This window comes from Ascaphus truei, chromosome 3 (assembly GCF_040206685.1).
Source record: "Ascaphus truei isolate aAscTru1 chromosome 3, aAscTru1.hap1, whole genome shotgun sequence".
Lineage (NCBI taxonomy): Eukaryota > Metazoa > Chordata > Amphibia > Anura > Ascaphidae > Ascaphus > Ascaphus truei.
Window position 1 is genome coordinate 382,668,346 of NC_134485.1, and position 23,537 is coordinate 382,691,882.

General features: G+C 41.7%; 1 protein-coding gene across 2 annotated transcripts in view; it reads left to right on the top strand.

Moving 5' to 3' along the window:
- CWF19L2 (CWF19 like cell cycle control factor 2) overlaps window positions 1–23,537 on the top strand; it is a 211,498-nt gene that overhangs the window by 174,755 nt on the left and 13,206 nt on the right. The window contains exons 14-16 of one of the 2 annotated variants that reach the window (XR_012800018.1): window positions 14,674–14,790; window positions 19,058–19,284; window positions 22,221–22,349. Coding sequence is in view for 1 of the 2 variants with exons in the window: in XM_075592377.1 (XP_075448492.1) it covers window positions 14,674–14,790; window positions 22,221–22,376 (273 nt within the window). In the remaining variant the exon portion in view is untranslated. Of the gene's footprint in view, window positions 1–14,673; window positions 14,791–19,057; window positions 19,285–22,220; window positions 22,377–23,537 lie in introns of those variants that run through there. The other variant, XM_075592377.1, reaches the window with a different exon arrangement.

A 23,537-nucleotide genomic window follows, 5' to 3' on the forward strand; every position in this document is an offset into this window, starting at 1 on the left:
AGACTCAGACAGAGCTCCCCCCGCTGGGCTCACTCGCGTACAGGCAGCAAGCTGTTCAGCTGCCGTCAACCTCTGCGCAGCCCGCGCCGCGCATGCGCAGTAGTCATGGCGACCCTGTCGGACGCCACGCATGCGCAGAAGCGTCTGGCAGCGGCGCCGTTACCCCCACGCGCAAATTACATTTTGAATAAAAGGATACGGAGCGCAGACCACCCACCCACACCCCCTGTGTCACAAACCCTGTGTAACACACTAACACACGCACACTGTAACGCCGCGCATGCGCTGTTCCCCGCGCCCGCTGACATGCCGCGCATGCGGTAGTCATGGTGACGCCACGGCTCTCATAGGGACACTGCAGCCCACACTGCTCCAGGCCCTGATCTCCTGTGGCCTCTCCTCTCCTCCCGGTGCATGCCCGTGTCCCTGCAGGCCTCCCCTGGCCGCTGCCTGTGGGATGAGCCGCTGCGGGTCAGTCTCAGGCCTGAGCTCCGGGCAGGAGGTGACTGGTGAGGGCGGGGAGACCTTCACCTCCCTGGGCCGGTACCGGGGCGTGGAGCTGGAGCTGAGCCTCTCCCCGTCCCTGCAGGGCGGCAGCTTCTGTGGGGTAGAGCCCGAGGGGCTCCTGTGGTCCCTGCAGCCGTGGACTCCCTTCAGGAGGCTGCTCCGGAGGGATGTGCAGACTAGCCGTCCGGCCGCCTGCTGGTCACGGCCGCCTAGGAGAGGAGCTTCATGCGGGAGGTACACACACTGTCACACACACGAGCACTCAGACACACACTGTCACACACACGAGCACTCAGACACACACTGTCACACACACGAGCACTCAGACACACACACTCAGTCACGCGCGCGCACTCTGTCACGCGCGCGCACTCTGTCACGCGCGCGCACTCTGTCACGCGCGCGCACTCTGTCACGCGCGCGCACTCTGTCACGCGCGCGCACTCTGTCACGCGCGCGCACTCTGCCACGCGCGCGCACTCTGCCACGCGCGCGCACTCTCAGCCACGCGCGCACTCTCAGCCACGCACACTCAGTCACGCACACTCAGTCGCGCACACTCAGTCACGCACACTCAGTCATGCACACTCTCAGTCACGCACACTCTCAGTCACGCACACTCTGAGTCAGTCACACGCACATATGAGGAATTCACACTTAGTGCAAATAGCTAATACAGGGGATGTGTGCCGAGCACGCGCATTCTAAGTCAAATTTATTTGCGTTTTGTCAGTGAAATTGTATTTTGATTTTTAATTAAAACATCACCAACACCAACACAAATACAATTTCTGTGACAAAAGTCAAAGAAGTTTCACTTACTATGCGCGTGCACAGCACACACAGCTTTTTTTCCCTGCGCCCCCATGTCGTCGGTCACCTCATCCCCACGCCCCCCCTCACCCCCACTTACCTCAGCTCCGGCGTCATGACATCACGTTGACGTTAGAAGACAAAATGACGCCGCGACGCTTGTGGAGCCAAGGTAAGTAAAGGTTTACAGAGGTCCTGCAGCTTCGCCGGCACTTAATGTAAGTGCCTTCGGGAAGCGCACAGGGCCTCTGTAAACCCCGCGCACCCCCCGCAGGCAGCCTCGCGCCACCCCCCTTGGGGTCGCACCCCCTCAGTTTGCGCACCGCTGGTCTACAATATCGCCTACTATAAAGCACCCTTTTCCCCTCACAATCGGTGGAGGAGTTGATGAAAGGAACGTGGGCAGCCAGAAAAGAGTGGCATACTGCCTCCCTCATGTCAGGTTGTAATTCTGCATACTTTGCATGGCAGGCCAGTTAAATAAAATGTCTGTATGCGTTAAGTTTATTGCTCCCCTTTTTGCTCTTCTCCCAATATAAAAACAAACATATATCTTGTTTCCTGTTTTTTTTTTTTAACACTGGGCACTGACTTTTTTTTCAAACGTTGTGTAAGAGTGTGAGTACAGGCATACCCCAATTTAAGGACACTCACTTTAAGTACACTCGCGAGTAAGGACACATCGCCCAAAATGCAAATGCAGCTCACGCATGCGCCAGTCAGCACGTCCCGCACAGCAATACCGGCTCCCTACCTGTACCGAAGCTGTGCGCAAGGGGGGAGAGTATAGAGCCTGCTACAAATGCGTTATTTACATCAATTATGCACGTATATGACGATTGCAGTACAGTACATGCATCGATAAGTGGGGAAAAGGGAGTACTTCACTTTAAGTACATTTTCGCTTTACATACATGCTCCGGGTCCCTTTGCGTACGTTAATGCGGGGTATGCCTGTAATCCATTAAATCATTGGCACTAGCCAAGTATAAAACACCCCAAAAATGTTCCTAAATCCAATGAGCGCCGGGTGTCCTGTCATTTACCCCATAACGGACATGGTGAACTATAGGTTGAGTAAACACTTGATTTGACTAGCCTTTAGGAGCCCTGATAAGAAAATTCTTATTAATATTCAATGAAACCTAAAGTTTAATAATGATTATATTTGTTCAAGGAAGATTGTTGCATTGTTTAGTTATTTAAAAAAAAATTGTAAACTAGTACAGATTGGGCTTTTGTACTTTACATTTTAAACTTCTGACAAGTTTAATCAAGAGTGAGCAGGTATAAGGTACATTTAAAAAAAAAAAAAAAGCCGAATTAGAAAAGACTAGAAATTGCAATTAAATTTGCTGCTTCCTTTTATTTTCTGCTAAAAGATAATGCATACAAAACAAAATGTAACTTTATTTTTAATTACATTCATCCTATAGAATCTTTTGAGGATACGGTAATTTCCTAATGTAATAGTTCAATCGTCCTAATTGTTGCTTTTTGTTTTGTCCATTTCCAAAGGCAATATATTATTTAAATAATGTCTGCCTTACAATATGTAAAGTACAGTATTGCTTTATATCTATGTATGGTAATTTATAACGTTTCACTTGACTGGTTTTACTTACAGTAAATACAACAAATACAGTTTAGTAATATAGAATAAAAAAATGCTAATCTGTGTTCCAAAATGTTCCAGAATTAAAGTTATTGCCAAGTTTCCCACCATTATGAAACAATACGAAATGTGTATCCTTTTTGCACAATAAAACTTTATTTTATATTCTGAATGTTTAATCAGTTTGAGTAAGAACAGTATTGAGGATAAAAGGAGCTTTAGTTTGTGGAGAGGGCACCATGGATTTAGGCTTCAAGTAGGCGTGAGACAATAGAAGGGAATGGATGAGTCAGAGAGAAGGCAGCTTAATCTCATGTATTCTTCTCGAGCAGAAATATCGCCCCTCACTTGGGTATTGTCAGAACACAGTACTAAACAAGCTAAATTTACTTGTGCTTTGAATGTGTCTTTCAATACTTGACATATGAAAACAGAATTGTCTTAAAAGGCAGGGGGGTGAGTGTTACAAAATTATGACAATATGCTGAACACTTTTGGATTGGTTTCTGGCGGGGTTTATCACCCCTTGTGCACAATGCTACAGGTTTGCAAAATGATGGTTCGTGCAAACATTCTATAACAGTCTGGCATGTTGCCATATTAAATCAAATAGTGGTGTGTGTCTACCAAATGAACTATTAAAAAAAATAAACACTTTGTACCAAAGTGAAACAGAAAAATATGGCAGTGAATTTAAGTTTTGAATATTTGTGCAAATAATTGAAAATGCTCGAAGTCGTTCAAGAATAAGAGCGTTAAACAAAGCGATGATTACTAGGTTTATTGGAAGTTCATGCAGAAAACATGAGACCCACTATAGAAACTGCTATCCTATATGTTTTAGGGCAGGAGCATCCTATAATGACTCGTGCAAGAAACAAATGCAGTGTTTCCTTGGCAAACGGATTCCTTTGTCGTCATATAAGCTGGTGAGAAAGCATTTCCACTGCCTGTTGTAAGGAAAGGAGGATTAACATAAATGTGTAGGCATATATAGGAAATGTTAGCCATGGTAAATAAACATGGTAATTGGGAGATGTTAAGATGACAGAACTGGAAGGAACAGAAGTATACTAAACGAGAAAAGGTAACCCCAGTTATGGGCACTCTCCTTCCCTGCAGGGTGATACAGTATGATGATGGTATTAAAACATTTGATTAGGAAATTAATTTAAATAACATGGATAAGTAATGGCGATCAATGTTAGGGTGACCCTAGGACAGCAGCAAGGTATAGTGTCTAATCTGCTGACGCATTAGAAGGGCTTCTTTGATCCGCACTAGGTCGTCCAAGTTTCACTGTGGCTCCCTGCTCTATGCTAGTACTGTACTTATGCTTCGAGGCATTGCTTTTTTTAGAGGGGTATCTCAACTTGATGTTTTGATGGCTTTTTTGCGCTTCCTTTGATTTACTGCTCATAGGGACACTGATACAGTGTATTCTGAGCAACTCGATCAGGAGTTGATACTTTATTATTCTGTTAGTTTAACTCTGCGTACATCCACTATAGTGCAGTGCTATCTATATACTATCCCAGGTTATTCTCATATTAGATCATACTATGTGGAGGGTACTAATCCCTGCAGTCCACATATTCTATGTATGTACATTCACTACCCTCTCTGTATCAGGCGCTCTCTACATGGTGCTCAGCAGTTATCTATTTACCTTCTAACTAGCTAGCTGCAGTGATATACTGCCTTTAGTATTCCATATAGCCTGATTACACATAAGTACTAAACTTCATACCACAGATCCACAACATTACTGTGCTTTCTACAAAGGATACTGATCCCTATAGCTAATTTATCTGAGCACTTCACTGTCTTCAACATATCCATAGTAGGTACTTATGTGACTTCTCAATACTACAAGCTACACCATTTTATCACTGTCTTTTCATTACACATGATTGTCAGGTGCTCATTAGATCACGGGCAGCAACCACCTGGCGGCTCCTTTATCTAGCTACCTGCAGCTACACAGTATACTGATTTTTGTGACCTGGCTATACTGTATATTGGTAATCCCCTGCTGGCCATAGATCTATTTTGTCACTGGTCTCCACTCGCCGCCCATTAGGCTGCACTCCTATTTGTATTACGACGTTACTAATAGAGGGTACTGATCCCTCCCTGGTTGATCACACTGAATTTTATGCTCCTGAGAGTCATTTTTGCCAGCCCGTTCTGAGACAAATTTTCACTAAACATACTCTCTCTCTGACCGGCGGATCACGTAACGACAGGCACATGCTTATCCCCTGTCCTGTCGCTCATCACTTCAGCTACATGCAGGGACTTAGGGCTCTCGCAGATCCCGAGTAGAGTGTTACGTTTTAGTGGGCTGATATGCTGTGAGAGTCTCGTCCGGCGCTGGTCAGTCATATTCCCTATTACCAACTTATTGCTCTCACTCCTGACCACTACTACACAGTTAGTAGTTTCTAGGTCAATAATGCCTATTTGGCCTTCCCACCAAGGAATCTGGCTTATTTTACCATATATGCACCTAGGGACTTAATTACTATACTCTGGTCTATACCATTTAGCCCCTGCTCTGCACAGCAGTCAGTCGTCTACCTACAGGGAGCCAAGGTGTGGCCGTACACAGAGACACCTGCTTTCATCTAAGTAACACTAGTTTACTGCAGGTTCACCTCGCTACTGTTTATAATTATTTGATATACAGTCATCGGTGATATTCTCCACTGTGACTAGAGCTACGGTATGCTATCAGGATACTGATCCCTATTCTCTGTTATATATTAGCACAAGTTACAAGGCAACTATCCATAGGTGCATATTCACAAAGTTGTTTTTAAACCCCACCTCCTGCCAGCTCTTAGCCCATTCCAGTAGGGCTTCTCTACCTCACTAATTACATCACAATTTGTCTGTGGATCTTGTGAACTTCTTTATATTCTACCGTCTTCCACATATTTACTTTGACCCCAGCACCTACATTGCTGCTGTCCTAGGGTCACCCTAGCATTAATCGACGTTATTTATCCACATTATTTTAATTAATTTCTTTAAATGTTTTAATACCATCAACACCCAGCAGGCAGGTCGAATGCCCATAACTGGGTTTACTATTATCTAGCCCAGAGACACACTTCCCCGCCCCTCCCCCCCCCCCCCCCACAACCCCCTTAGCGGAGCGGGGGTTATCCCTTCAGGTACAGATGTTGCAAGACTTACTGTTCTCGTTACCGCAGGTACAAAAGGTGAAATGCCTTGGCACTTCATAGCATGTTGCGCCTGTGACAGCCGCAGCTGCCCAGTGGCGGTTTGAGGCTTCTGTAGTTATTTGAATGAACAATAGGTGATGCTAGCCTGTAGTTGAGCTCAATTTTATGTATTCTGAGGCTATTGCTACTGATCTAGGACATTTGGTGGCCACCGATTCGCCATGACCAAATGGCGACCGGCGCTTCCCCGTGACTCACTCTGCCGCCGGAAGCTGCCAGCCATTTTGCTGCTAAGGTAAGTGCCTAAAACCCCTACCCTATGCCCTTTCCTTAAAACCCCCTACCCTATTCCCTTTCTTTAATACCCCTACCCTATGCCCTTTCCTTAAAACCCCTACCCTATGCCCTTTCCTTAAAACCCCCTACCCAATGCCATTTCTTAAAACCTCTACCCTATTCCCTTTCCTTAAAACCCCTACCCTATGCCCTTTCCTTAAAACTCCTACCCTATGCCCTTTCCTTAAAACTCCTACCCTATGCCCTTTCCTTAAAACTCCTACCCTATGCCCTTTCCTTAAAACTCCTACCCTATGCCCTTTCCTTAACTCCTACCCTATGCCCTTTCCTTAAAACTCCTACCCTATGCCCTTTCCTTAAAACCCCCTACCCTATGCCCTTTCCTTAAAACCCCCTACCCTATGCCCTTTCCTTAAAACTCCTACCCTATGCCCTTTCCTTAAAACTCCTACCCTATTCCCTTTCCTTAAAACCCCCTACCTTATGCCCTTTCCTTAAAACCCCCTAACCTATGCCCTTTCCTTAAAACCCCCTACACTACGCCCTTACCCTAAAACCCCTTAAATTAACCCCCTAACCTAACTGCTAAAACACCTTCATTTAACCCTAAACCGTATGAAAACTTACCTTGGAAGCTGCCGGCGACGGGAATTCCGATTGCTACAGTGATGCACGTTCTTCAAAGTACTGTACAAAAAAAAGCGCTAGTTTTTAATACTCCAATAACCACCTCTTCTTACTGTACACTTTGTCGATGCTAGAAAACTAAACCCACCAGGCAGCCTCTGTAAATTATGATATTTATTAAAGTATAAAAAACCATACCGGATCAGCACTAAATAAGCAAAAATTATACTCCCGTTTTCCTTTTGATCTCACCAAGCTTCTTTTCTTAATGTATACCCCCCAAAAAACAGCAGCAATACAAAAAAAATAACAAAATAGAGCAACGAGGCCTGGAGGTGCCAAGGGGCATTGAAACGCTGCTCTATTTTGCCCTTTTAACAGTGTGTGTCGGCTAACTTTTCCTCCCCTTGTGTGTTCTTTTGTTTGTTTTTTGTATAGCTGCTGTGAAAACAAAAGGAAAACGCGAGTCTACCATTTTCTCTCCTTTATTTTTTCAGTGCTGATCTGCTATGTTTCGTTTATAGTTGTATCCAACTAGCGGATCTATATAATGTCAGATGCCGGATCCCAACACCTCCATCTCTCCATCTGACATTGTATAAGACAGGGCGAGTGCAAGCTTGTTCTATATTTTTTATATTTATTAAAGTAAACAATAGTTATTACTTTATGCTGGCCCCTGAAGCCTGTAGGCAGTGCTGTACAATTACTGTACTGATGTTTTTTTTTTTTTTGTAAAATACAGTATCACGGCAAGGAACATCTTCATATAGAGACAGACAACAAGGAGTGCGAAATACATGTTTCCAAGAAAAGCAAAGGGTTTTTTTTTGCACTGTTAATAAGAAAACATTGTGGCTAAGCATATTTCCTTTAAAGGAAGGGAATCTCAAGGCTATCCCTGTCCCGATCCTGTCATATTGACCATCGCATACACAGCAAGTATATACTACAGAGTTGAGTGAGAATCTCACAATATACACGTTTTCGCCTTATTCTCTTAATGCAAAAAATCACAATGATTAAAAAAGAGTGGCACTTCAAGCATAGCTGTAGCCGGCCTTGGTCCTTAAAATTGCAAACCGACGGGTGCATTTTAGAGATCAGATGTTGATAAAAATGACAGAAAATTCTCCACGGAGTTCCCAAACAGTAATGCACATGAAAATATACAAACCTCATTGAAAGTCTGCGATCCAACTGTTAATCCAGCTGCGATACCCACAATGAATCCCAAACATTTTGTTATGACGACTGTGATATTTATTGGTTTCAATTCAATGTCCATAAACTTGGGTCGGGAAATAGCCACCAGGGTTCTCCAGTAACAACACCTGACTTGTATGCTACGAATACAGTTCTGAAATGGCCATCTTTACCCTGTTTAAAAAATACAGCGCAGACACGTACTTACAACAAGCCCTTGAAGCGCCAATATGACCAAAATCAATAAGTGAAAAGCAGGTAATTGCCATGAAAAGGATATTAAAACCTGCTCAGCTTCCCTTTCAATTAAAGCCTGGTTTTGTTTGATTAGCTAATGACAAAACATTCAGAAGAGAATAAAAGAACTACTTTCCGTAGTGTAAACACAAACACGGGCTATACCTTGAACACAATAAAGGGTGCGTGCGTAACTGAAAAACAATACTATTATATGACAGTGAAATTGTGTAATCAATACAGATGTGTAATCACTAGTACATTGATGAGAGAATACCACAAAAGTGCAAAATAGAAAAATGAAATTAGTTTGATATATTGTTTGTGTAGAAAAAACTCCTAAAAAAGGGTGTGTTCTGATATTTTTGTATTGCTGCTGGTTTTTTTATTTTTATTTTTTTGATGCATTAAAAAAGAAACTCGGTGAGACCAAAAGGAAAACATGAGTATAATTTCCTCTTATTTATTTTTTGATCGCTGATTCGCATATGTTCCCTCAAACATCGCACAATGTTTCAGCTGCAGATATAAAGATTCCGGGTGTGGACATGCAATCATCTGTTCCTTAGCAGGTCTAAAAATTAGGTAAATACAACCTCAGATGAACAACAACACATGACATATTACACCGTGTCATGATTTATTTAACAAAAATAAAGCCAAAATTGAGAAGCCGTGTGAGAGAAACTAAGTACACCTTATGATTCAATAGCTTGTAGAACCACCTTTAGCAGCAATAACTTGAAGTAATCGTTTTCTGTATGACTATGTCTCTCACATAGTTTTGGAGGAATTTTAGACCATTCTTCTTTACAACATTGCTTCAGTTCATTGAGGTTTGAGGGCATTTGTTTATGCACAGCTCTCTTAGGTCCCGCCACAGCATTTCAATCGTGTTGAGGTCTGGACTTTGACTAGGCTATTGCAACACCTTGATTCTTTTCTTTTTCAGCCATTCTGTTGTAGATTTGCTGGTGTGCTTGGGATCATTGTCCTGTTGCATTACCCAATTTCGGCCAAGCTTTAGCTGTCGGACAGATGGCCTCACATTTGACTCTAGAATACTTTGGTATACAGAGGAGTTCATGGTCGACTCAATGCAAGGTTCAATGCAATGCAAGGTTCCCAGGTCCTGTGGCTGCAAAACAAGCCCAAATCATCACCCCTCCACCACCGTGCTTGACAGTTGGTATGAGGTGTTTGTGCTGATATGCTTTGTTTGGTTTTCGCCAAACATGGCACTGTGCATTATGGCCTTATAACCCTTCCCAGATTGATGGGCAGCAACAATTAATTCTCTAAGATCATTGCTGATGTCTTTCCTCCTTGGCATTGTGTTAACACACAGCTGAATGCTCCAGACCTGCAAACTGCTAAAACTTCGGCTTTTATAGAGGTGGTCACACTTGCTGATGATCAATAAATCAAGGGCATTTGATTAGCAGCACCTGTCTACTACTTAGCATCTTAATTCCTATGGAAGCAGTAAGGGTGTACTATTTTTTCACACATGGCTTCTCCATTTTGGCTTTATTTTTGTTAAATAAATCATGACACGGTGTAATATGTCATGTGTTGTTGTTCATCTGAGGTTGTATTTACCTAATTTTAAGACCTGCTAAGGAACAGATGATTGTTATTATGTCCTAATATGTAAAACCATAGAATTCAAAGAGGGTGTACTTCCTTTTTCACAAACTGTATATTCACAGGGAGATAAATACTCTGACGTACCGGTAGTTTCCAGTGGGTCTTCCTTTGCTTCAGAAATCGTTCTCTGAGTTGTCCCCATCCGTAAGTGGATCCAGTTCGGTATCATAACAAGACATTTTCCATAACAGAATAAAGCGCTGGGGCACTCATGTCATCATAAAACCACAGATTTGCTTTGTATGAAAGTAAAAATGCATCTTAAAAATAAATGGAACACGAATTTATGATGTCCCCTCACCAGCTATATTAGCCCCAACGAGCAGCAATGTATGTGGCCCCAGCGCTTTATTCTGTTTTGTTAAATTTCTTTTTGTAGTTAATATTCTACTTTCAGCCATGAAACTGTTAGTAGTGATTTTGAATATAGAGTTCTTGGTATTTATGAACACACGTAGTTCTTAAAGGACTGAGTTGAATAACTACAGCGAAGAGCTAGTGCTCTCCAATGCCTACCCTTCCCACAAACCTGTAAACGCTTCAATACTTTGACCCTTCTATAATAGGCAACATTTTGAGTTTCCTACATTTGATTGTTTGTAATACATTTTAATGGATCATATGAGATTATAGTCTATTCTGAGAGTACACTATAAAGCAATGTTCTATTGTGTGAGTATATTATAAAGCAATGTTCTAATCTGAGAGTATACTAAGTATGAAGCAATGTTCTATTCTGTGCGTATACTATAAAGCAATGTTCTATTCTGTGAGTATACTGTAAAGCAATGTTATATTCTGAGAGTATACTAAGTATAAAGCAATGTTCTATTCTGAGAGTATACTATAAAGCAATGTTCTATTCTGAGAGTATACTATAAAGCAATGTTCTATTCTGAGAGTATACTATAAAGCAATGTTCTATTCTGAGAGTATACTGTAAAACAATGTTCTATTCTGAGAGTATAGTATAAAGCAATGTTCTATTCTGAGAGTATACTATAAAGCAATGTTCTATTCTGAGAGTATACTAAGTATAAAGCAATGTTCTATTCTGAGAGTATACTATAAAGCAGGCCTGCCCGCCTGGCCTCTCTGTGCGGTCTGCGATGAGCCCGGCGGGCGCCAGTTTAATAAATAAATAAAAAGTTAAAAAAGAAAAAAAAATGGCAACGATTCCCCGTGGTCCCGGCGCGCATGCGCAGGCCCCCCCCCCCCCTAGTCCCCCCCCTACTCCCTCCCCTCCCCCTGCTCGCAACGTGGGACGGAGGGTGAAGTCACAGCCAGCTGAGCTCTTCTGCGGCCGCTCCCCCCCCCCTGCTCCCAATGTGGATATGTGCAGGGGGGTGATGTGAGGTGCAGCCAGGGGGTGAGGTGCATTGAGGTTGTGCAGGGGGGTGATGTGAGGTGCAGGAGGGGTGATGTGAGGTGCAGGGGGGGTGATGTGAGGTGCAGGGGGGGGGTGATGTGAGGTGCAGGGGGGGTCATTGGAGGTGCAGGGGGGGTCATTGGAGGTGCAGGGGGGGTCATTGGAGGTGCTTTGGGGGGGTCATTGGAGGTGCTTTGGGGGGTCATTGGAGGTGAAGGGGGGGTCATTGAAGGTGAAGGGGGGGGGTCATTGGAGGTGAAGGGGGGGGTCATTGGAGGTGCAGGGGCGTCATTGGAGGTGCAGGGGGGGTCATTGGAGGTGCAGGGGGGGTCATTGGAGGTGCAGGGGGGGTCATTGGAGGTGCAGGGGGGGTCATTGGAGGTGCAGGGGGCGTCATTGGAGGTGCAGGGGCGTCATTGGAGGTGCAGGGGCGTCATTGGAGGTGCAGGGGCGTCATTGGAGGTGCAGGGGCGTCATTGGAGGTGCAGGGGCGTCATTGGAGGTGCAGGGGCGTCATTGGAGGTGCAGGGGCGTCATTGGAGGTGCAGGGGCGGGTCATTAGAGGAGCAGGGGGGGTCATTAGAGAAGCAGGGGGGGTCATTGGAGGTGAAGGGGGGTCATTGGAGGTGAAGGGGGGGTGATGGGAGGTGCAAGGGGGGTGATGGGAGGTGCAAGGGGGGTGATGTGAGGTGCAAGGGGGGGAGAATGATGTGAGGTGCGGGGGGGAGAGTGATGTGATGTGAGGTGCACGGGGGGAGAGTGATGTGAGGTGCACGGGGGGGAGAGTGATGTGAGGTGCACGGGGGGAGAGTGATGTGAGGTGCACGGGGGAGAAGGATGTGTGTGGTGTGCAGGGGGTTATTGTGTGTTTGATGTGGAGAGGGAGTATTATGTGTGGGTGAGGGGGAGAGATCGGGGTATGCGAGATAGATGGGGAGTATCGCAAAGGTTGAGAGTGAGGGGTTCTGGGAGATATATGAGGATGATGATGATGAGGTGCTGGAGGAGAGATGATGATGATGATGATGATGATGATTTTACCCGTGCGGCCCAAATTTTTTTTCCTTGGAGCAGTTCGGCCCTTTTCGCTTTACGAGTTGTGCAGGCCTGCTATAAAGCAATTTTCTATTCTGTGCGTATACTATAAAGCAATGTTCTATTCTGTGAGTATACTATAAAGCAATGTTCTATTCTGTGAGTATACTATAAAGTAATGTTCTATTCTGTGAGTATACTGTAAAGCAATGTTCTATTCTGAGAGTTTACTAAGTATATAAAGCAATGTTCTATTCTGAGAGTATACTGTAAAGCAATGTTTCTCACAGCATGCAAAGCCTGCTGGCCTGTTGAGTTTATGTGGTGCTTGCCATTTCAACAAAGTCTTGAATGGTTAGAGCTGCATATTTTTGAATATTACATTTTGTTTCCAGAGCGCAGTCCCAACATGAAATGCAGTTTTACCTAGGGTTCTAAAAGACTTACGAGTTTTGCAATGTGATAGCTTTTTGATACCTGTCAGCTGAAGACTGTTTGGAAACCAATCTTGTTTCAACATTTACAGCTGTCGTTGTGAAAAGCGTACATCATGCTTTGAATAGGTAAACGAAAAACTACCAGAGATAGCAAATCAAAACCCAAGTCATACAAATTGGGCCTTTTTGTTTAAATTTGATCCATTTAGTGGATATTTCTCTTCTCTGTTAGAATCTTCGAGTAAGGATCATGGCTTTCTGTTTCAGGAACTATTGCAAGATGTGTTGGTAAAGCATAATTTGTTCACAATTGCTCTACAGCTTTTTGCTATGAAATGAAAGGGTATGAACAGTCTAACTGCAAGTCGAAGGACAGCAAAGCTGTTTTTCAGGAGATTACAGCAAGATTAGTTTGCAGCTTGAAGCCATAGACTGAATCAGGTTAGCATGAAATTGCTGTTCTGATTAAATTCTGCACTACTAGCATTACCAGTATGGGGCATTGGGTCCCAGTTGGCATCTTTGAGATGGAAACTGACATAATATTCTTGAAGAAAGGCCTTTTACATTAATAGATGTTGCAACAGCATGTTTTGCTAGATAGAATCATAACGTTAAATTCACTTTTACAGAGTGAGAATAACTGGAGTTGGCTGGATTTCTGTTTCATTTGATTGTTACAGGTCAAACTTATAATCCTTAGATGTATGCCATTCCTTAAATCAAGATTGTGTGATAAGTGTTAATGGTTTGACTTGGTGAATATTATGACAGCAATAGATGACAATCAAATAGGAATGTTTTTATTTAAAGTATCAACCCTTTCCATTTTAAACATGATCCTTTTCTGTAAAGAGATATTGTATCCACACATTTATGAATTTTGCAGTTTTTACCCAATACTACTCTTTCAGGATGTACCAGTTTCATGACATTTTTATTATCGCAGAACTACCTGTGTCATTAACTACTGTATACAAATGTACCTATCTTAATATACCTTTAAGGTGTTACGCCTAATGGATGTAATATTTAATATAATGTGTACCTACAGATATTTTTGTTTGCTTAACTTTGAAGAAGGCAATTTCTTACCAATGTTAAATTTCGCCTAATGGAAGTAATATTTAATATAATGTGTACCTACAGATATTTTTGTTTGCTTAACTTTGAAGAAGGCAATTTCTTACCAATGTTAAATTTCAGATTTCCAATCAAGTGTATTAAAATAATTTGCAGTAAAAGCTGCAAAATGTAGTTTTTACCCTTTTACACAGTTTGATCTAGTGTTTTTTCCCAGTGCTGGATCAGCTCATTCATATACGGACGTATACTGCAATTTGTGAGAAATTGCCCTCTTCACTAATTTCTCCAACCCAATGGGTCCATGGGAATTGACAAATAGAACAGACCACATGTAGGATCCTGTTCAATAAAAAGTCTTCCCTGTTATGAAGAAGAGTTCATCCACATCGGAAAGATTTCCACAGAATAGATCATAAATGGGGTTAAAATATTCTCCAGCAAGGGGAAGACCTTTTCAGTGAATCCACTGATTATAACGATGTGTTTTCTTTTTTGTGTGTTATTGGTAGTACGAAAGTGATGATTTTGTCGATTTGTAAGGGTTTAATGTAAAGGGATAAGCAGATAATTTAATGTTGCTTTTGGTATCTGTCTTCCTAGGTATACTTGTGTCTTCCCAACCATGTTTCACTCACTGAGGGACATTGCCTGATAGTTCCATTGCAGCATTACACTGCAACTACTTTGTTGGATGAAGATATATGGAACGAAATCCAGGTCTGTACTTTCTAAGCAGCTGTGAATGTTTGTAATTGTGGTGATAAATTCACCGCATGGTGGTTAGACTCTGATTTCATTTTACTGCAGCCAATTATTATTATCCTTTATTTGTGAAGCGCCAACATATTCCACAGTGCATAGAATACCCTTAGTGAGAACCATAGAGAGCAAATTACAACATAAGGGAAATATATCAAATTAAATTGCATGAAAAGGCAACTTAGTTGATCAAATTAAAACTTAAATTAAAACGAAAGTGTAGCACTAGAGTTGAAGATAAGGAGCCTTAATAGATGGCAAATGGCAAACCAGTATTAATGAATATGAAGTATATAGCATGTATGTATATAGCATACATACAATGAAACACATAATATACTTGCTACTGTACATATTACCCGCTGTAGAATATATGGAAGGAGCATTAATAATATATGTATATAAAGGACGATGACAATTACAAAAAAACAAGTGTCTGTCTTGAAACACCGGAAACTACAGTATCCATCTCAGTGGTAATGTTATAGAGATTTGTCCTGGAATGTGAAACATGCGAGTACCAGACGGTTGGAGGAAAGGAGATTTCACCAGCAACAAAGGAAAGGGTTCTTTACAGTAAGGGCAGTTACAATGTGGAATTCATTACCCATGGAGACTTTGATAGATTCTCTCAAAAAAAAAGGTTGGACATCTTCTTAGAAAGGGAAGGTATACAGGGATATACCAAATAAGTATACATGGGAAGAATGTTGTTCCAGGGAGTAATCCGATTGCCAATTCTTGGCGTCAGAAAGGAATTAATTTTTCCCCATATCAGATATCATTGGATGATATGTCACTGGGGATTTTTGTTTGCCTTCCTCTGGATCAATATACTGTAAGTACGGATATAGGATAAAGTATCTGTCGTCTAAATTTAGCATAGGTTGAACTTGATGGATATATGTCTCTCTTTTTTTTTTCAACCTCATCTTCTATGTAACTATGCAAGTGTATATCAACAAGTGTCATCACTAGATTGAAGCAGGATTCATCTTTAGGTGATGAGACCATGACACGATAAATAGTACAACAAAGGATGTTACTGTAAGTATAGATGTAGCAGACATTGTCGCACAAAGCTAATGCGCTCTCATGAGTGACATAGTGCGTCCGTCCTGACCCTTTTCACGTGTGGCTGATTTAAGACGATGGGTTCTCCCACTTAGATGTTGTGTCTGTCCCGCAGCAGCGTGCCAGCGAGTGCAATAACGTCTTCTACATCTGTAGCTGTGCATTTTACTTTGACACCATTTAACCCATCTCAAGAAAATATGCAACATCAGCTCTTGATATTTTGATAAAAAATAGACAAGTAATGTACTTCTGAAGGTTATTAAGTGATGTATATTTTGAAAAGGAATGACAGAATCGCGCATTCGCTTTCAATAACGTCTGCTACATCTATATATAACATCAGTAACATCATTTAAACGTGCTTCTCATAACATTATAATTTGCATTTGGGAGAATATTCCCCTTTTTAAAATATTAACTAACCTATTTCCATTGCAATTATTTTACTCAAAAGTGGGAAAATCGAGTTCAATATGCTTGTTGCAAAGTGACTGAAAAACAACTTATGTTTTTAAACTGCCTATTTTCATGATTTTTTTTTATTTTTCTTTCCCTTCCGACATCCAGTTTTGAAAATACTATAGCCAAATGTCCAGCTGTAAGTGGCACTGTGGATGAACACGTACTGTATATGGTTTATGAATTAACACATGGAATCCACTACGTGATTTAAATATTGTGTTCAGCACAAGCTGCTCTAGGGTTCAAGTATCAGAATCTATACCACCACATATCTATACCTCCATAAGGTATCCCAATAAAATGTAATTCTTAAGTCAATCCCTCTAATAATAAGTAACATGTCTAAGAGGTTAAATCAGGTTGATTAATGACTTTTTTTTTTAACCAACATCTGATGCCTACAATATAAGTTTATTGCATCCTTTTTTTTTTTTAAGCTGCTTAGTTTAAAGCTGCAGTTCAGTCAATTTCCTGCATGTGTGTGTTTTTTTTAATAAATCAGTTCTGTAGTAAGAAAAAATACTTTTAGCATTTTCTGTTTTAAAAAAAACAACTTTGAAAGACCAATTTTCTTGTATTCTATTTTAACAACCATTTACTAAGGCACCCCCCCTTCATGTCATGTCACAAGCCCTGGCACACCCCTTTGTCAGCCCTGCCCTCCCTCTAGCACATGTCAGTGCAGGAGTGCTCATGAATATTCATGAGCTTCCACTGAGTGACAGAAGCAGAGGAAAAACATATCCCATATCTAAAGATTTTGCCAAATTTCGCCGATGAATACCTGGAGAACAAATTGACTGGCAGCTATATAGTTCTTTAGGTAATTAGAGATTGCACACATGAAACTATTGAATTAAAAAAAAAGACTGAACTGCAGCTTTAAATAAATAGGTGAGCGGAGACTTGTAAAGGGTTTGATTTTTCTCTTACAACAAAAGACAAAGATACCCAATGCTACAGTACATCCAATGTGACAAAATACATAGTTAAATACTTCAATGTTCGTATTCTATAGAATAAGGGTCATTTAGTTAAACCCTTTGGCCAAAGCATTATAAGCCGGCAGCCACGTCACGGCGTGACCAGTATGCAGGTCCTAATACTACCTGTGAAAATTCTCATTTACCTCTGCAGTGGATGAAGAATGGTCTCAATAGACAATTTTTTAATTTTCTTCTTAGCTACTTTTTTTTATATTGTATCACTGCGAAATCAGAGCACGACTAATTTTGATTGTCACTTCATGAGAGGGGGGGTGGCATCATTATTTCTTCAGTTCTCTTTATTCAACTACAAAACTAAATACGATTGGCCTAAAGGCTTTAACTTAATATGTCAGTGGAGATGCGCAATACCTGTACAATATCCTTATCATCCATCACCCTAATTTATAATTACCTCAAGGTCCTTAATAAATTAAAAAGCAGTGGCCATAGTACTGAACCTTGAGGTTCTCCACTTACGTTAGCCTAATCTGAAAAGTTTCTATTTATAACAACTCTCTGCTGTCTATCCTTCAATATGTTTTTAATCCATGTTCTTCCTAGATAACTAATGTAATCTTGAAACCTTACAGGTCTCCTCTTCATGTGCACACATTCAACAGAAATGTTCGGATGCTCTGGTCCGGCTCAAGTCTTTTTAGTATTGTAGGTGCAATTCAATTTTGAAACCCTCTGGCTCAGAAGTAGAAATGTACAAAATTATCCAAAATGCATTTGCAACGTTTTTAGCGGTTTTTGGTCTATAATTTTGCTTCCTTGCTAAATATTTCACAAAGTCTCAAATTTTGAAAAATGAGTAAGCTTTAAATGAAATATCACTATACTCTATTCTGCGTAAAATGGCAGCATATACAGTTGGACGAACCAGAAAGTTAAATGTCACATGATTAAAAGTACGCACAATTTTGCAAAAAGAAATAAATAAAAAAAAATGTAAAAATTAAATATATAAGAGGTGATGGGAAGCATTTGCTTCTGATTCTTGTGTGTTGGTGAGTGCAGACGCAGGAGGACAAGGGGAGAGAGAGAGAGAGAGAGAGAGAGAGAGAGAGAGAGAGAGAGAGAGAGAGAGAGAGAGAGAGAGAGAGAGAGAGAGAGAGAGAGAGAGAGAGAGAGAGAGAGAGAGAGAGAGAGAGAGAGAGAGAGAGAGAGAGAGAGAGAGAGAGAGAGAGAGAGAGAGAGAGAGAGAGAGAGAGAGAGAGAGAGAGAGAGAGAGAGAGAGAGAGAGAGAGAGAGAGAGAGAGAGAGAGAGAAGAGAGAGAGAGAGGAGAGAGGAGAGAGAGATGAGAGAGAGAGAGAGAGAGAGAGACTTAGTGATGTGATTGTCATAGTGATGTGATTGTCAATGTTGACGTGTGAGTGTATATTGAGTGTTAGTGTAGTTTTATTTGTAATATTGGGTATTCGTGTTTGACTGTGTGTGTGTATTAAGCGTTGGTAATTGTTAGGCAGAAGGAAGGAGGTAATGAGAGAAAAAAGTTAAACAAATTTAGTAGTTGGTTTTAGTTTGTTCTTATCATTATTTAGAAGTTGGTTTGTTTTAGTTACTTAGTTAAGTAAGTTAGTTAATGGTTTTACGTTAAGTTAGTTACATTTGATTATAGTTGATAGTTTACGTTTTTCATTCTTGGTGTACTGTAGTTGAAGTTTTTTTTAATAAATTATCATTTTCTCTTTAGTTCTTTTCTACCAAGAGTGGAAAAAGTGAGGTCTAGGACTCTGCCAACTCTTTCCTCTTAGCCTGGCACCCAGCACTTTAAGTGTTATCAGCTGATGAGGAGAGGGGAGGTGCTTCAGACACTGGTGGAGGTTTACTCCTCAACCTCATCATTGTTCTATACAAGGAAAATAGGATTGGTATGAAACTGCGACGTCCAAAAATAAAGCACCCACAGCTCACCAGAAGGTAGAACGAATAAAAAAAGTTGATTGAACTACATAAAAAACAAAAAATGACAAACAAAATACAACAAAAAAACCTCCTACGCGTTTCAGGCTCTAAAAGCCTTTTCTCAAGGAGTATGGTTGGGACTGTGTGTTAAGCACCTTAATATAGCCCCTCTTGTGTACTTAGAAAGCAGCTGAAGGTAATTGCAATGAGTTGTAATCACACCCGTTGTTATGACAGTAAAGAACACACAATATAAAACATAATTTGAATCATAGATGTTAAACAAAAAATACATGTTATGATAAAGTATAGTCTATCAAAACTGTAGATTATTCTTAATAAAGATGTATTATGATCTAAATCTGTGATAAAGAAAAAAAATAAATCATCATTGTTCTAGCCTGTAACTGAAAGGCAGACACCACAGAGCTAAGTTCAGGAACGAAGAGAGAAACTCTTGGACCACAATGGAAGTGCCTCAGAATGGTGGTACTGGTTGTATTCTTTCTGCTCCCAACCATATTGTCTTGGTTAAGGAAGAGGAAGACAAGGGGAAAGGAATGGTCCCTCCTTGGTACCAAAAACCTGCACAGCTGTCATCGGGAGATATGAAAGTGCCGCTGCTTGAAGTCTTGCTCTTGACAAGATGCAGAGTGACTACCAAAACTAGGAGGAACTGTTGTCCTCCTCCTGAACCAGTGCCATCTCCACATTGTGCATCATCACCACAAATAGCATAAACACAAAAGGGTATGGGAGTCAAAACAGAGGCTGAAAATGGGATACAACAGAGCACAGCATGCAGAAGTGACAAAGCGCCTGTTTGCGCGAAACACATAAGAGTGGTTTCTACCTGCTTAACGCCATGCTGTCACTCATCAATAAATTATTTTCACATGTTTTGGGATCGTAGCCCCCACTCTTTTTTTTATTTTTTTTCTGCATGCTGTGCTCCGTTGTATCAATCCTTGGAACTTCTACATGACGCTTTCATCGTGAAGCACGCACTGAAACTGGAGAAGCACCCAAATCTGAGTTAACTCCATTATCTACATACTTGTCACATGTGTACGCAGACTAGTGTACTATGCTCTAGGGTGTGTTCCCACGTAGATAGATGGGCAAGTCAGAGCTTTTCATATATAGCCCTTGATTTCTTCACCTGCCAGAGAGAACATTATTCATCATAATAATCACCCATTTTGCGATTTTTTTTCTGTGACTTCACATTTATACTCACGGATGCTGCTATAGTCTGTTTAGCACTGGTCATCCTCTGAGCTCAGCTAGACTCCCTAACTCTGTCGTTGACGTGGTCTTTCCATATTGGTCATCTTTCTTCATTCAATCTCTCATCCACATTCCCCATGTATATATGTCTGCATGTTGTTGTAAGTTGGCCAGTAAGTTTTAGGTGATACTATTTTTGGTGGTGGTGGTGGTGCACAGTGGACACTGGTAGTGGTGGATACTTGGTGGTGCCCGCTGACTTTTTTGGTGGAATAATCATTGATTAGTTTCACGGATGCTAAACAGGGATAATTTATCAAGTAGTTGAGCATAGCATCCACCACCAGCCTCACTTACTGTATACTGTATTATTATTAGACTCACACCCATGCTACATGAGAACAAAGGTTCATATTGGCTGATGCCAGTATTGTTGCCACTGCTGACCAGAGCTGTGGCCTCAGTAAACCATCAGATATTACTGTTGGGCAATAACTTGTATGTCCTCAAAATGAGCTTGGAGTTCTATATCCATGATGTAGTCATTCACAGATTTCTGCTGCTGACATGTGAAATGATGCCACTGTCAAGTTAGCAACTAGCATTGTGTTGATGATGCGGTGGTGGTATGAATGGTGGTGGTAATATGCTGTTGATAGTATGGCATTGGTGACAATTTAGTCTGCTCATTCTCACCAGCAGCAGCTTAGCTTGTTGCGTCTTTCAGACAGACTCTCACTTATCACTGAATTTTTCTTTCACTCACTAGCCCCTGCAGCTGTGGCAGAGGTCACACAAAAACACTGTTCTGTAAGAAGAGTTTCTCGTCACGGGGTAGACATGAAAATACAAGCAATATGTCCTTGGACCCACACTCCCATCCTTGCATTACAGATGCAATAGTTAGGACACACACTCAACAAGCCAACGTAGATGTTGCTGTAAACGCTGTATGAGTGCTGGCTTGTTTGGTCCTCCACAAAATGGGACAAAAAATAAAAATCTACATTATGCCGTTGCAAACAGATGACGACGATGGTGGTTGTGGTGGACACATGCTCACATTAATAAACAGTAACATTGCCGATTAATATAAATGTACTCTTTCTGGGGACCTTCTTATTAGGACTTCATAACTTTCTCTCCGTAATAACTCTGTCATTATAAAATCTATTTAATTCGAAACATTGAGCCAATCGCGATCTTCACTGATTGCCAAACAAATTTCTACATCACATACAATACCAGAACAGACAAAATATATAAATCCCATGATTTTGGACCCATGATACAGGAAGACAATGGAAATGTCTGTATTATTTAAAATGAATGCCTATGAAGTATATTTGTTTGTTCAGTTTTGTTCTTATGCATCTAAAAGTTGTAACATTGTTGCAGCATAAATATTATTCACCATTTTAGATATTCACTCTGTGAAGCTTTTTCCTAAATTAGACCAATTCAGGAAATCCTTAATCAGCCAAATGCCCTGTGTTTGCAGACCAGCGTTTAAGGCCAGGGGTGCTCAACTCCAGTCCTCAAACCCCCTCAACAGGTCAGGTTTTCAGGATATCCCAGCGAAGCTAGGGACTGAGCGAGCCATCTGTGCTTGAGGACTGGAGTTGAGTACCCCTGTTTGGGGAACCTGTAGCTGTACCATCTATGTGCTAATCTCCATGCGTTTCGTTTTAATAAATGTGCAGTTTATTTCCCCCTTACAGATGTTCCGGAAAACGTTGGTTAAGATGTTTGAAGTTAGAGGATTAGACTGTGTCTTCCTCGAGTCCAACATAAATACGAAAAGGCGTTTCCATTTGGTCTATGAGTGCATCCCGCTCCCAAAAGAAGTGGGTGATATGGCGCCTATATATTTCAAGGTATTTATAATCCTCCATTCTGCATCCCAGAAGTGCAAGTTTTTTTTTTCTTCAGCAACTGTGTCAACATTAGTCAATAAATATAATTATTTATATGAATAATTTTCTTAAAATATCATAAAATAGCTCAATTAACAGATTCATATTTTCTTTCCGCAGCGGGACTGACATAGTTGGTACAAATTATAGTTATTTCATCTTATGATGGGGCTCAATTAATTTATAAGACAATATTTCTGTACCTACTGTAGTAACCATGGAAATATGTATTTGTCATTGCTATCCTGCTTATAAACCAAATGTTGGCCGCCAACAGAAATCATGGGGCACAGGACAAATGAAAGCCAACCAATAGTGCACCTACCACGGAAAAAAACATTTTGCGTGCAACTTTTACTTAACCTCCCAATACATATAAAAATACACCCCCCCCCCAATACATATAAAAATACACCCCCACCACCCCCAATACATATAAAAGTATCCGTCCCCCCCCAACTCCAATATATATAACAAAAATAAACCCCAACCAACCAATACATATATAAAATAAACCCCCAATACATATAAAAATCAGACTTACCTTGGGAATGATCTCAGGTCAGGCCTGCAGGGCGGGGCGAGGGGCCGGAGGCTTCAGGGGGGGGGGTGGTGTGCCGGTGGCTGCAGGGGGTGGTGTGCCGGTGGCTGCAGGGTGGGATTGCAGGGGGGGACGTGCCAGTGGCTGCAGGGGGGGAGCAGTGTGCCGGTGGCTGCAGGGGGGGGGGGCTGTGTGCCGGTGGCTGCAGGGAGGGGCTGTGTGCCATTGGCTGCAGGGGGGGGGGCAGTGTGCCGGTGGCTGCAGGGGGGGGGGGCAGTGTGCCAGTGGTTGCAGATGGGGGGGGGGCGGTGTGCCAGTGGTTGCAGGGGGGGGGGGTGCTACGGGGGGTGGCGGTGCTGCAGGGACGTCAACCCCCGGCAGTCCCCCCCCTGTTGGCGGCCCTGGATATATTAGTTACAAACTAATAGTTATGTGAACAATCACGTAAGTCTTTAGTATGCATGTTAAATACAATCTAGATAATTATTATCAGTGCAGTTGAGGAAAGAATGCTTTTATTCAATAATGAACGCGAAATAAAAAATACAATTCAACAATGTTTTGGAGTATAGCAGTGTATG